General features: G+C 32.7%; 2 protein-coding genes across 2 annotated transcripts; one reads left to right on the top strand and one right to left on the bottom strand.

The window, feature by feature from the left end:
- Positions 1 to 4: 4 nt before the first annotated feature.
- On the top strand, positions 5 to 9,353 carry LOC126779103 (carnosine N-methyltransferase). Its single transcript, XM_050502940.1, has 8 exons — positions 5 to 215; positions 2,006 to 2,297; positions 2,931 to 3,052; positions 3,402 to 3,552; positions 3,751 to 3,897; positions 4,387 to 4,538; positions 4,807 to 4,888; positions 5,493 to 9,353. The coding sequence occupies exons 1-8, from the start codon at positions 127 to 129 to the stop codon at positions 5,598 to 5,600; spliced, it is 1,143 nt and encodes a 380-aa protein (XP_050358897.1). The 5' UTR covers positions 5 to 126; the 3' UTR covers positions 5,601 to 9,353.
- A 371-nt stretch (positions 9,354 to 9,724) lies between these two features.
- On the bottom strand, positions 9,725 to 13,689 carry LOC126779119 (protein KTI12 homolog). The gene is made up of 4 exons (XM_050502967.1): positions 13,369 to 13,689; positions 12,949 to 13,168; positions 10,264 to 10,402; positions 9,725 to 10,015 (listed from the first exon to the last, which is right to left on the bottom strand). Exons 1-4 carry the CDS (start codon positions 13,634 to 13,636, stop codon positions 9,731 to 9,733), a joined length of 912 nt encoding a protein of 303 aa, XP_050358924.1. The 5' UTR covers positions 13,637 to 13,689; the 3' UTR covers positions 9,725 to 9,730.
- Positions 13,690 to 15,299: the final 1,610 nt, after the last annotated feature.

Below are 15,299 nucleotides of genomic sequence, written 5' to 3'. Positions count from 1 at the left end.
AACATCAAAGAACAAGGGAGTCGCTTTCCTTTGTTGCTAAGTAAAAGTGAATGTTAATATATTGTTAAATAAATTTATCCTCTTCGTAGTAAATTTACAAAATTCTATTGCCTATATATTTTAATAATGTCTTCCATGGGGGCAGCTGAAGAAATTGATGAGGCAAAGGAGCGCGCCCATTTTCGAGCAGTCGTGAACGCTTTTAAATATTACAAGTGAGTAAATAATTGCTTAAAATGAATAAATGACATTGTTTTTTTATATTTTACAGGGTACTTTAAACACATTTTCGGTTAACCTATATAGGTATAAATAATGTATTCCGACATAGCAACAGTTCGGTAGATCAAATTAGTATAAGTAATTAACCTCCTTAGTTGCAACAATAAGCTTTGTTTACATCCTATACACGTGTGGAACTTTGGCCTTAATGACCTTGGGTTATTAGGTCTATTTCACAGGTGTTGGGATGCTATTTTTCACCACTTATAATAACAGGATATTTAAATAAATGTTCCGCCGTATCTCGTTATACCGATATTCACTGTTTTATTTATATACTTACTTTTAAAAATAAAATTGAAATATAAATAAAAAATGTTGTAATATTTTCATTTTTTATAAATAAATGATTAAAAATGGCTACATAAAAAAATATTAGTCAGATAATATCATTATAATCACAGTAATTATCTAAATTTTTATCTCAAGCTTTTCATAGTAATGAAAATATGATATAATCTGTTGGGTTAATTAGAACTGGTTATTTTAAAATATATATATAAAACAAAACAAATTCTTTGTTCCATTCTGTTATAAAATAAACTTGTTTACTAAAATTAATCGTAAAGTCTTTTGATCATGATTGTGCATGTATGCATATTAAAATGCATAATTTTTCCTTTTTATGACATTACACATAACTAATTACACTATTTATTAACTAAGAATAATTACTAAACTATAAAAGCATTCCATTAATATCTTTGTCTAAAAATCCGTTAAATCTTATATTTAAAAATTATTCATTGATTAATAAGATGTGCCAATTCAAATAATATTATATAGATGAAAAAAGTTAGTGTTCATTCATTTCCAAGCAGGATAAATAGTGATTGAATTGTATTTAATTATCATAGTAATTTAATTGTAAGAAAAAAGTATATGTTTAGTTTCTTGCTTGTCCCTTTACATACAATACTTTTGAAGTTATGTTAACTATAAATTTAAATTAAATATGTAAGAAGACATTTACCTTTGTATTTGTACTTTAATTAATAAATGTGATGCATCTTTTATGACTAATTTTATGAGAAATGTGATGTAATATTTATGACTAGCTTTGTGATGTATGTAGATTTATGATGTATATAATATAATTGAATATATATTGTTTTTCTCCACATATTTTATGTTTAATTACATAAAAAGTATTGCTTATAAGTAATTGATTCTTTATTATTTTTCAATGCAATATTTATATGAAATATTACTCATTGCATATTCTACATTATAAAACAAATAGAGTTATTGTGTTGCAGTTTTAAGGGTGATTGGGCCAGTGTAACTAAAGGCACAAAGGACATAACATCTTAGTTCCCAAGGTTGGTGGCACATTGGTAATATAAGGAATGGTTAATATTCCTTACATCACCAATGTCTATGGGTGGTGGTGGCGACCATTTACCCTTAAGTGGCCAATTGGCTAGTTCGCCTAACTTTAATATAAAAATAAAATTAAATAATTGTTAAATTTTTTAACTAGTATTTAGAAGTCAAATTCATATTATAAAAATATTACCTTAGATATAAATCTATGTCAGATAACATACATTTATATAAGATAGAAAAAAGATATACACACGACGAAAAAGTATTATCATAATGCTGTTTGAGATTTTTTTTTTTTTATTTAGATTAGAATTTTGTTAACCTGTAATAATAGATCAGATTTTTTCTGTATTCTTCTTTTTGAATGTAATTTGTTTTTTTTTTTTGTTTTCAGATTGTGCAGCCTTGATAGGATACATAAATCGGAGAAAATAGTTTCCATGCTCCAACCAAATCACCAACGTAGACTAGAAAAGTACAAAAGCTACCTCATAAAGTTTAAAAAATGTTTAGATGTTAATAATAGTGTTGTACATCTTATAATAAGGGACGTAGATACAATGTTTGAAAATGTTGACCACAGTATTGATGCAAATACAAACAGGATGGAGAGCTTCGGCTGTAATTATAATAACTGTGAAATACCATCGCAGAAACAACATAAAATGCAGCATGATGTTGAAAAGGTTGGTTTTCGTATTGAATTTACCTTTTTCTACATGTATAATAATAATAATAATGTCCTCCAGACCGATTTCGGCCACGGCTGCCAATCTCAAGAGAGATTAGCCAGGAGATATTATAGTGCACAAGTGGACGGCAATCCGACACAACTAGAAAGTGTTCAGGTGCAGGACTAATGGTTTTACGTGCTTTTCGAGGCACGGGATTGTACACACTTTCAACTTTCAGACTCCGAGTTGCTACTGAGAACTTTCGACAGAAAAACTCGATAACTTTTTATTGGCGTGACCTGGGATTTGAACACAGGACTTCCGGGTCTGCGGCATTACATGTAGCCACTAGACCAACGAGACAGTCACACATGTATAATAAGGTCATAATCTATTGGGTAGAGGTTTTCCAAATGAAAGTGGAAGAACTGGACTATTGCAAATTTCATCCAAATTCATCCAGCAGTTTATGCGTGAGATAGTAACAAACATACCAACTGCCACATTTATAATATTAGGAGCCTGCTAATAATAATAATAAATAAAAAGTATCGATACAAGTCTGTGGAGATAGAAAAAATATATATATTAATATATATAACATACTATAACATATTGGATTTAATTATTTTTTTTTGTTTGAAGGTACAATCGGTATTAAAAAATATAGTAAGAGACTGGAGCGACGCGGGTGCAGCTGAGCGGGAACAGTGCTATAAACCCATACTCGAGGAGTTAGAATCAAGATATCCACCAGAAGAATTTAGGTGAGTGCGAAATTCTATACAGATCTATTTTACCAATTGACTACGACTGTCTCTTTGATCTAGTGCCTTATAAGCCGCAGATCTCCAGGTCCTGGGTTCAAAACCCGTTTCAGACTTACAAATATTATTGGCATATTTTGTATCAATGTTGAAATGTGTACGCTCCTGGACCTAGAAAAGTATTTGAACTCTTTTCGGTTGAGGCGGATTTGTGCACACACTTGTGGACTATGATATGTCCCATGCAGTTGTCTCGTCTCTCTTGAGAATGACAGCCGTGGTCAAATTCGATCAGGAGTATCATCAATTGCCCTCATAATTGGCTTTAATTATTTGACGATTTTTACAGTGATAGGTCACACATCAAGGTGCTGGTGCCGGGCGCTGGTCTCGGCAGGCTGGCGTGGGAGATCGCTGCCAGAGGGTATTCGTGCCAAGGGAACGAGTTCTCGCTGTTCATGTTGTTCGCGAGTAACTTCATATTGAATAAATGTCCTGAGGTGAGTGTAATATATTTAACTCAGAAATGAGGGAGACATTTGATTTGAAATTTAATTTCATTTATTTAGTTTAGATTAGTTAGTCATGATGGGGGGGGGGGGGGTTGCGTTAGATAATAAGGCTAATAATGTTGCGTCAATTCAAGATCGATATTGCTCTCTCCTGCCATTGGAGCTTTAAAATCAATTCAATTCCAGGCAAACAAACACACGGTGTATCCCTGGGTCCATCAGTACGTGAACCACATGACCAGTGAGCACCAGATACAGGCCGCCACGTTCCCGGACGTGCCGCCCGCCACCAGGCATTCGCACTTCTCTATAGCAGCCGGGGACTTCCTGAAGGTATTTACTTGGTACAAGTCAAGGTACCACCGACTCATCACATATTCTGCCATCAAACAGTATATTAGTTAGCATTGTTGTGTTCCGGTTTGATTGGTGAGTAAGCCAATGTAACTACATGCACAAGAGACATAATATCTTAGTTTCCAAGGTTGATAGTATATTGACGATTTAAGGAAGAGTTTCTACTTCTTGAATGCCAATGTCTATAGTCGTAGTGATGACCACTTACCATCAGACGGCTCAATTGCCAATCTTTCTACCAATTTGACATAAAAAACTTAAATAAACTTTTTTAGTTATATATTAATTTTAAATATTGTTTAATATATATGTTTAATAATTACCATATTAATATAAATCATACAACTCTTATGTATGTACGTAATATTTTTTGTTATTGTCGCGCCCCATGGTGTCTAGAGCGGTCGCTCCTCTCGCTCTAACCCAATACATATGACTCTAGAAATGTTAAAAAAAAAATTCCAGGTGTATACGGATTTAGACGAATGGCATTGCGTCGCGACATGTTTCTTCATCGACTGTGCGCCGAATGTCATCGAGTTTATAGAAAGGATATATGCAATATTACGTCCGGGGGGATACTGGATCAACCTTGGGCCACTGCTGTACCATTATAGGTGACATATCTTGTATTTTTTTTTTATATTTTTCTAGTGTGGCACTAGATTGACTGTAAATATGCACATAATATATGCCAAGATCGTCTTCTGCCGATATATAAATAATTCTCGGTTTATCCTCGAATCAGTAAATGTAGCCCAGCAGTGGGACATTTACAGACTATAACTTAATTTCTTTATATCCAAAAAAATATTAATGGGAAGAAAACAAAAATATAAATCAAAAATAGAATTATTCAAAATGTGTATTTTTTTTTCTTTTCAGTGACATGGCAACAGAAATCAGTATTGAGCCACCATATGATATTTTACTGGATATCATAAAGGATGTCGGGTTTGAAGTTTTGGTAAGTTTTATTTAGATCTTTTAAGCAGATTGTTAGTAATTTATATAGTTCGCTAAAATAGGCAAATCTTTTACCCCCTCTTCCACTCATGTGCTTAAGTAGGCATTGTTATTTATTTATTTAATGAGTTATAATTTTTAGAAAATTGTACGGTATATAACGGTATTGTTGTGTTTCGGTTTGAAGGGTGAGTGAGCCAGTGTAATTACAGGCACAAGGGGCATAACATCTTAGTTCCCAAGGTTGGTGGCGCATTGGTGATGTAAGCGATGGTTAACATTTCTTACAATGTCAATGTCTAAGGGCGTTGGTAACCACTTATCATCAGATGGACCATATGCTCGTCCGCCTTCCTATTCTATAAAAAAAAAAAAAAACATTCCTTACATCGCCAATTCGCCACCAACCTTGAGAACTAAGATGTTATGTCCCTTGGGCCTGTAGTTACATCTCACTTACTCTTCAAACTGTAATACAACACTACAAACTATTACTGTTTGCTCAACAAAAGCAAGCACAGTAAAAATGTCCTACTAGCCTTTAGTGCTTACGTAGTCCTTGAGCGGTCTTTCTCATTGTAATTTTTTTTTTTTTTATGTTACAGAAAGAACAAACGGGTGTTAAAACGAAATATGCTCAAAATCCAAACTCGATGATGCAACACGAATATAAATCTGTTTTCTTCGTGTGTAAGAAGCCTTTTCCAACATAAAAAAGTATTATTAATATAAATGGTCAATACTGGTGAAAAACAAACTAATTTAATGGTCTGTGAGTCATTATATCTTCATATAGTACTATAGCCTCTTCCAACCACAGAAAGAACCAACCACAGTAAAGACATATAAACAAGTTTGAACTTGAACTGAAACAATATGGCCGACATCTTTTATAATCTATTATAAATGTCAGTGATTTTTTTGTCGGTACTGTGGAAGTTATATTAAAGTGGATATACATAGTTATGTGGAATGGTGTTGTGTTATAAATAAGGATGTATTAATCAAGAACTGTTTGTAGTGTAAATCTAAGGTTTGTTTATATTTACTCCTTCATCGATTGGAATATTCTATTTAACTCAAGGAAGAACATTGTTAGTGTTGTTTGTGATCATACTATTTAAATGTCCCGCAGTGCTATTCTGTAAGAACTTACTTCATTACTCATCCGTGAAATGTTGACAACCGACTTATGTTGATGTACTATTTTGATGCGTAATGTAATAACTATTATTATCAATGTCGCATCTTACTTTTTGAATTTCACAACTGATTTCCTGGGTGAGTCTCGAGTTTGATCACAGAAAATTTAATATTTAATCCATAATGAACATAATGTGTACCCACGGTTTTGTTATGTATGTAAAAAGTATTTCATGTCAATGCCAGCGAATAACATATGGACATAATCATTGCACAATGACATATCTGCAGTTCTATAATATATTTAATAAATTTGCTCAGCGACTATTTAGTTAAACATTGATTTCGCTCTTTCTGTCGTCATTCCATTGACATTCGAAAGAAAGAGACAGCATCGTTAAACAATTCATTCGCCAAACAATGTTTACAAGTTAAGCGGTTGAACGCTACTATTAAAGTTTATATATTATTTTTGTATTTATTGTCATATTTACTAAAAAAGTGATGAGATTGGTTTTGTTGTATCCCCGTTTAATAAGTTAGTTTTCTAAGGCATGGTTTATATTTCACACGGCACTAATGACTAAGTGCGGTGGTGACCACTTACCATCATGAGTCCGATCTACCAGACTGCCTATATATATTATAAAAAAAAGAGTTGTGATACAACTTGCTGAATGTCATTAATGTAACATTTTATCTCTATGATTCGGTTTCTCTATGTTTTGTTAAAAGACAATAGTAGAAGAAGGTGTTATGAAACAATGATTTTAAATAATTGTCTGTTTCATGTTTTTGATTTGATTACTAATTCTTGTACATACGCAACTCATCCAATACGTTTGTAATTCTTGAAGTATTACAAAGTGACAGCTGAAGGTAGCATCACGAGTATAGTGACAAAGTGTTCATTGAGGTAACAAATTTAAAAAGTTTAAAAATGCGACATAGCGCTTTATCCACTTATGTATTAATTAATCTCAAAACAGTGTTTGTCCTATGACGATATATATGTATGTAAAATATAAACCGTTGCTGCTAAAAACGGGACAAACTAAAGAATATTTTCACATTTTTTTATGTTAGTGTGGTTGTAAAGGCTTCGTTAATATAGATGCCATTGTTTCAAAGCTATTCATTGTATTATATGAAGTTTATAATATGTTTTCTCAGTATTAAGCTAATATTGTACCAAGGCTAATTAATATATATATATATATATATACTATATACAAATGGATGGAGTAAAGATAAAAAAAACAACTTTGACCGTGAAATGATGTTATATGATTGGTCGAAGTTTAAATAATCTGTGTTATTCATTATGGATGTCTGCGATGTTGTTATCGGGACTTAAAGCGGATATAAGAAGTTATATGGTACAGTGATGTATTATATTATATATAAAGATATATTAATAAATGACTGTTTTTAGTGTATAATATAACAAGAGATAGTGGCAAATCGTATGGAACATGTAAGTCTAAGGTTTGTTTATCTTTATATCCCGTCATTCGAAGATAATACATGTTCTCTTCGGCATTAACAATGTTTAGTCGATATCACTGAATGATGATGAATATAATATGCCAAAATATATATGTATGTACAGACGAAAACTTGTTAGTGTTTTGCATATATATGTTTTAAATTACATAACGGTTGATATAAAGTTTTATTTGAAACGAGATGGCTCAGATTGTTGAAACAATAGTTTTTATGTTAAAATTATGTTATGCATATTAAAAACTATAATAACAAGAAAAAGACTTACCTAAATTAATCAATGAAAATGTTTACTAATATTATAAAAATATAAAATAATGAAAATATTAAGCATGACAAAAATATTTCTACAACAATGTAAATTAAAATATTCTCAATAAGCTTCAGACCTTATTAAAGGCCACTTCCAGCTCTGGGACATAAATAAGATGCTATATTATCACTTCGTCTTCTTCTCTTCTTCTTCTGCTCTTATTTTAACCATATTTGATCTCATCTTTTACCTTATATGTCAAAGTGTAGTTATATAATAAAAATAATTTGATATCATTGACTCACTGCAAGAACTTATTAAGTGCAAAAAATCATTATGTACCCATTGTTATTAATTATTTATATATATAACTTATACTACCAGTAGTCAGTAGACAGTTAGTAGTTATACGAAGTACAGAAACATATTATTATTTTCCAAAGTATTTATGGTACATTAAATATAGAAAAAATGTGTGTTTATGATAAAAATCATCAAGTAGAGCTTCAAAGTCGTTGATGACGCAACCAATGAGCGTTCAGATTAAATCCAAATGTCATTGTGATTGGTTAATATTTGAAATTAATGATTTCTTGCAGTAAACCAACTATATATATATATATAAAATACAATTTTTTTTACCCACCTAATAACTGGATTTTTTTTCTTAAAATTCAGAATTAAAAATTCATTGGTTTAATTTGCATATCACAATAAATGAAATATTGAAATATATTGTCATCATCATCCACCAATAGTTATGTCATAGATTTTTACTTTTTACCAATATCTATGGTCGTGTTAGCCTCATCTAGACTTGGGCGAAATGTAATCAGATTAATGATTACGATTAATCACGATTACAGTGCAACGGAATTAATCAAAAAAGTAAGGACTATTCTGGAACAAAGTTAATCTGTGATTGATGATTACACATTGCAATTGTAATCGTTAATCTGATTACATTTTGTCCAAGTCTGGTCTCATCCACAATCCGATAATTTTTAGTAACTTATCACAATAATTGTTTTGTAGCATTTGTTAAATAAGAATAGGCATGCGCGTTATTGCCATTGGAAAATATAAAATTTATTTTTTACTGGGCTGTTTAATCGAAATCCTTTTGACATTTGAAAAATACAAAAAATGCATGAAATGTCAAATCAAAGTTTTTGAAAGTGAAAAGTTTCAAAAACTTACCTATCTACTATACTAACATAGTCGAACTAAGGTTTTTATTCGAGCGACGGTTATAGATAGTATTGTTTTTAGATAATACCCACCAGCTTAAAGACTACCAACATAAGAACCGTCTCAATATTAGTTTGCTTTTAAAATAATTGCATTTATATTTCATCCTGTTTTAAATGTTTTCATAAAAATGTAAAAGAAATTAGCATTAGCAATAATAAAAAATTATGTTTTAAATTTGGATAGTAACGTGTAACGGCTTCGAAATCTTTAATTCCAATCATCAATATAGCCTTAGCTTTAATTAGGATGAAAATTAAAGGAGTTTTCGGTAACATGTTTTATATGTTCCAACTTATCTTATTAAACAATTGTATGAAACAAAACTGTTTGGTAATCTACATTTCAAAATAAACATTCGAAATAAATGTTATTGAATATAAATACAAAATATTTAATTACAATAAATACTTGTATTTAATATCACAAAGTATTATTTATTTGGGAATTCATCTTATGAAGTTTAATGTGATATAACATCCTCATTTTGTTTTAAGTACATTGTAAAGAGATTAATAAAATCGTCTATTATTGTGTATTTATTTGTTTTATTTTAAAAGTGTGGGGCCTTCGAGGTTCCGAGGTCAACGAGACGCCACGCATTTATGGGAGGGTTATAACTGATCTGCCCTACGTACAAGTAGCTTAGAAAGTGTCAAAAATCAAATAAAAAAATAACAAAAGTAAAAATCAATCTGTTAGTGTTTTATTTAAATATTGTATAAAATATCTTCCAATTTTATTAGTATTTTCATTTGAATGGTTCATTTTAGCATAAGTCAGGAACTGCCTTCGTAGTCGCAGGAGCTGTTGTGGATTGATTGTGTTCATGACACTGACTTCAAGTTCACATTCCGGATAGTCTGGGAATTTCACTTTGTCTAGATTCAGTTGTTTTGATTCTAGGATATGTTTTGAAATAGCTTGAGTCACTTTGTCGAGTTCATAAAGAAAATTTGTAGAACTCAGGGGAGCCTGAAAGAAAAGCAATTTGTTAATCATACAATATTAACGTTATCCATGGGAGTAAGTTTTTCAATCAAGTTTAATACACAACACATGCAGATTTTCTTACAATGTTTTCCTTCATCGCCGAGTGTAAGATGAATTATAGATACAATATAAACATTGGTTGTGATAGTGGTTAGAAAATCAGTGTCCTGGTCTCCTGAAAGCATTTATTATTCAAATATTTGTATCATGATTATATAAAAAATACATACATTTTGTGTACTCATGTTTGGCGGAGGAGGTTTCTTTTCAAACAGAACTTTATAAATACCCTCCAAATCCAATTTATCCGTTGGTTGTACAATGAAAAGTGGACTATCCCATCTATTACTGGAAACAGGTTCTTCAAATCTGTGATAAAAACTAGTGTTTTATTACATGTACATTTTAGTCCTTAATTATCTGTTTTTGGGGGGAAGGAACATTGCCCTTTGCTGCCCTACACGTCCCTTCAGGGTGGCGCTAAAAGAACAACAACGCCGAGCAACAGGCGGCGGTAACTAACCTGTCCAAGGTCACTACGGGCCTAGAATGGGACCTTGGGAAAGTCAGTTTCTTATCCCAACCTTCTTTTTAAAATAGAAAGTTTCAATAACGAGTGTGATTTGTCATGCGATCCGGCTAACCCCCGGCGCCACCTGGTATCCCGGCTAAATGGTGTGAAATTGGCTACCGAAGACTGCGTAGAAGCGGGTAACCAGGCTTCTATATCAGCAAATTCTACTGGAAAGAAGATCATTCAACAAGCATTTCACCCTAGCCTGTTCATAAGTAGGCCGAAAAGTTTCTCCATTGGAACAATACCTATACCTCCTACTTCCATTAATCAAACACCTACTGAAGCGGAGAATATACCAACACAATTACATCCTAAAGAAAGCAGCCCTCACCCGCCTCAATGGCAATAACCTCAGGAAATAACTATAAAAGGAAAAAAAACCATAACTCCATCTGATGGAATCAAAACTGCCAATAGATTCAGTGACTTACCTGTCGACCGCCCTGAAAAGAATTAAGGCATCAATAAAACCCAGCAAGCCCCCGCCAATAGTTCTTTACGGTGTGGAGGATGTTAGCAAATTTACTTTTAGATTTGATGGATTTTCCTATCCTTGGAACTAACAAACCAACCTCGACATCAAATGCCAACACTGGTAAAGAGGGAAACAAATCAGACATCGCAAAATCCAGTAGACCAAGATGATCAACTACAAAAGAACCCTTTACAAAAGAAGTTTTTCTTGAAGAGCTCCAAGAGAACAGAACACTAGAAAAACTGTTTATAAAACAAAAAGAAAAGTTCGAGCTACACACATGAGTAAACTAATGCAACACATAAAATCATTGTTTAACAAAATTAAATAACGGCGGTATTGCGTATGGCCACCTGGAACCCGAATGGTCTGGCTCCAAACAAAGATAACGTAGGTCACTTATTAAACAAACACAAACTCGATGTCATGTTGATTTCAGAAGCTCACTGCACCACCTAGTGAACTCACATACTGGCCTGCAGATACAAACAAGATTCCCGATCTCTTGGACTTTGTCATCACTAAGGGCTTATCTAGTTCGTATGTACGAGCCGAGTCCCGCCTGGATGGCTCATCAGACCATATTACTTAGTGTTAGCGCTATGGTTGTTGAAGTTGAAAGACCACATAGACTATGTAATAATCACACTGATTGGGAGTCATTCCGTGAATACATCGAGGAAAATATAAATTTAAAAGTAGCTCTAAATATTCCGAAGATATTGAAGAGGCAACAAAAAATATTACTATGCTCATACAAGATTCTTGTTGGAAAATTACGCCATTACTAACACATAACACGGTACTATTTCAAATTCGCCACTAGATGTTAAAAGCCTAGTTCTCGAAAAACGGCGACTATTTGGCAACTTAGTAGAAATGCGGAAGATAAACGAGCACTTAACATTAGAGCACTATACAAGATCGAAAAACATTCCTCACTGAATGGCACGATGCTACGCTCGAAGCTAAACAAGAGTCACTTACGCTTACAGCACCCAGTAACTATTCCTTATGGAAATTTGCCAAGTTCTACAACAAACCTCAGGTAGCCAAACCACCCAGAAGGAAGAGCAATGATAGCTAGGCTAAAACCGCCCAGGAGAAGGCTAACGAGTTTGCCAATCATCTGTTGCTGTTTTCTCACCCAATGAAACAGACAATCTGGAGGCACAAAGAGAGGTAAAAGACTTTCTGAATCAACCGTATAAGATGGCGTTGACCACCTCGTCCAGTAAAAGTAACTGAAGTGTGGCGAACGATAAATGGCCTTAAAGACTGAAAGGCTCCAGGATACGCCCTGATTACAAAAGAAATACTACAATAACTACGGAAAAAGGCAGTAGATTACTTGACTGTTTGGCAGTAGAATATTTGATAGGATGATATCTATGGGATTATCCTAATATAGGATAAGGAGTTTATACTGGATACCCTTACATATTACATATATGGATATTCTATATACATACCATAAAATAAAATACAATTCAATCAAAATTACACATTACCATCATAAAATATATTACTTATGTTCATAAAACAATTCAGTCTTCCTCGATTTCCTGTGATATTTTTTTTTTAAAAAGGAAGTGTGTACACTTCTCTGCCTCGGAAAGCGTGTAAAGTCATTGGTCTTGCACCTGAACTCTTTCTGGTTGTGATTTCCCATCGGTTTATGGGAGTTAGGGAATAGAGAGTGCACCTGTGTTTGCGTACACACTTGTGTACTATAATTTCCTGTGCAGTTGGCTAATCTCTCTTGAGATTGCCACTGTGGCCAAAATTGGTCTGGAGGACTATTATTATTATTTTTCTTAAGAAATGTATAAAAAAATATTTATAAGTTATAAGTAAATTTACCTTAATTTTGTAAGTGCATTGAAAACTTCTTCCGTATAAGGCTTATTGCAAATACTTTTATCTGAATGATCTATTGTACTATTTATATTTTCTTCATTTTCTTTTTTATTGATTCTTTTAACATTGTCCTCCCACGCTTCTTGGTGGTTACGGATTGTGTAAATAGTACATTGAGTCGACTTGGATGCTTTTGATGCGCAGTATAATTCATAGCGGTAACCTAAACATTTCATATTAATATTGCTCGAATCAGTAAATCATATATCATAATAGTGTTTTATTAAATACACATTTTTTTTAAATTTGTGATAATTGTCTTTATTTTTTTTGAGTATTTCTCAAAAAAAATAAAGACAATTATCACAAATTTTTAATTACAATTAACATAGTCAAAAGTTCAATTATACAAATTAATACTACCTTTAATATAATTGCTTCCGTCTAATACTACAACGTTATCTTTATTAATAAGTCGTATTACTTCAGACTTTAAATATCCCCGGACTCTTTTTTCTTTTTGGAAATCTAAATAATTAGAATTTTTATCATAACCTAACTTCAAAATAGCCTCATCTTCTGAGACAATATCGACTTGTTTCTGGTGTGTTTTTTCAAAGAATTCTTTTACTTCATTTGCCCGACTCGTTTTACCACTAACTGGTGTACCACATATTATGATTAAAGGCATTTTTAATTAAAATACAAAACAATATTTACTCTATTAGTTGTCACGTCAAAATGACATTTTCAAATACGCTACGTTTCGCTTTTTGATTATTTTAATGTGACAAAAAATTAGAAATAATAAAATCGATTTGTTTCCTTTTTAATGAAATGAAAAAAATAAGTATACTAATGTAACGAAATTGATAGAAAAATATAATTAAACGAATAAAAATATCTACGTTATCGCGTTTTATTTCAATATTATTATTACTGTTTTCCTTACCACAAAAATATGTTTTATTTAAAAATATATTGATTATGGATAGCAATAGATCTGTTGCCGTCCTTCGTGACAAGTCGAATAAGGTGTCTTTAGGGGGGTTAGTTGATAGCCAATTCAGGACAAGTCTAGGGTCCTATTAAAGTGAGCTTTTTATAGTTTTAGGTTTAGCTGTTCCAATCGCTTTAAGGACATGTTTGATAATGAAATCAGAGAATGTTTATTGTTCAACGTGGGGCCCATAAAATGTCATAACTGCTGATTTGTGCACTAGGATCGTGCTGTATGCTAAATTTTCTTTTAGAAAAAGGTGTATTAGGAATCTAGCTATATCAGTAGGCTGAAGAATTTTTGGGTTCACCTGTGAGCTGGAGCACCAAGCTAGCCATCTCCTTATAGCAGGAAAGTAGTTAGTGAGGGTTGATTGTCGCCAACTCTTTCTTAATACTTCTTTTTCCTCTATAGACCAGTCTTTTATTTGTTCGCCCCACCCCCAATTTTCCAGACTTTCAGAGCTAATGTCTGCACTTGTAGAGGGGGTTGCGATGCTGTTACATTTATAAGAACTTCCGAGAGATTCTGAAGCTCGTGCGGTTGCTCTAGTGCCCTCGATTTCAGGTCTTGTAGCCGGAACACTTAAGGCCACTCTGGCGCTACTACTAGATAAGTTCCCATGGCGTTGTTCAGATGAGCCAACTCCCTGGGTAGTAGGCTGGGGGGTGGAAACACCCAGGCGATCTGGTAATTCCAAGGGCTGCTGAAGGCGTCTGTATAACATGCGGATTGATCTTTGCAATCTATTGATACGTAGTTTCGCACAACAGCTGTATTTTTTGATGCGAACAGATCTGTTTCGGGAAGTCCCCATTTTTGGATGACTTCCGCGGTCACATCGGGTGTCAGATGCCATTCCACCGGGTCCTTTCCTCGTGATAACCTGTCTGCTATTATGTTGTACCTCCCCGGGAGGTAATATGCTGACAGCGTTATTTCGAATTTGTCCGCTAACTGTAGAAGTTTGAATGTCAGTTCCAGCAACGCTAAAGACTTGGTTCCGCCTTATTTTTTATTTTATTTTATTTATTTTAAGGACCACTAGTAGCTACTACATGTTTTAATGACAAATGTAAAACAATTTAGTAAAAATAGCTAACATGTGAAGCTGTTTAAAGTAGCCACAACAATTACAATATTTGTTTTAAAAATACATTAACACATAATTATAGCAACATGAGTAGAAAGATTAAAAAAAAAAAAGTCCAAATTGGTACAAATTAAAGATCATAAAAAAATAAACATGCACTTAATAAAATTAAAATTAATAACACAAATAGTTTGAAATTGATATAGGTACAAATTAAAATTAAATAATTCATTAAATTCATGCAAAGTTTACGTTACAAAA

The sequence above is a fragment of the Nymphalis io genome, chromosome 28, assembly GCF_905147045.1.
Source record: "Nymphalis io chromosome 28, ilAglIoxx1.1, whole genome shotgun sequence".
NCBI lineage: Eukaryota > Metazoa > Arthropoda > Insecta > Lepidoptera > Nymphalidae > Nymphalis > Nymphalis io.
This window is presented reverse-complemented; position numbering and strand designations above follow the sequence as displayed.

Excerpts from the sequence above, each read along its gene's own strand:
- LOC126779119 (XM_050502967.1), bottom strand. The coding sequence starts at position 13,636 with ATGCCTTTAATCATAATATGTGGTACACCAGTTAGTGGTAAAACGAGT. Across the intron at positions 13,169-13,368 it reads CGGAAGCAATTATATTAAAG|GTTACCGCTATGAATTATAC; the intron begins GTAGTATTAATT and ends TGAAATGTTTAG. Across the intron at positions 10,016-10,263 it reads CAAACATGAGTACACAAAAT|GCTCCCCTGAGTTCTACAAA; the intron begins GTATGTATTTTT and ends CTTTTCTTTCAG.
- LOC126779103 (XM_050502940.1), top strand. The coding sequence starts at position 127 with ATGTCTTCCATGGGGGCAGCTGAAGAAATTGATGAGGCAAAGGAGCGC. Across the intron at positions 3,053-3,401 it reads TATCCACCAGAAGAATTTAG|TGATAGGTCACACATCAAGG; the intron begins GTGAGTGCGAAA and ends CGATTTTTACAG. Across the intron at positions 4,889-5,492 it reads ATGTCGGGTTTGAAGTTTTG|AAAGAACAAACGGGTGTTAA; the intron begins GTAAGTTTTATT and ends TTTATGTTACAG.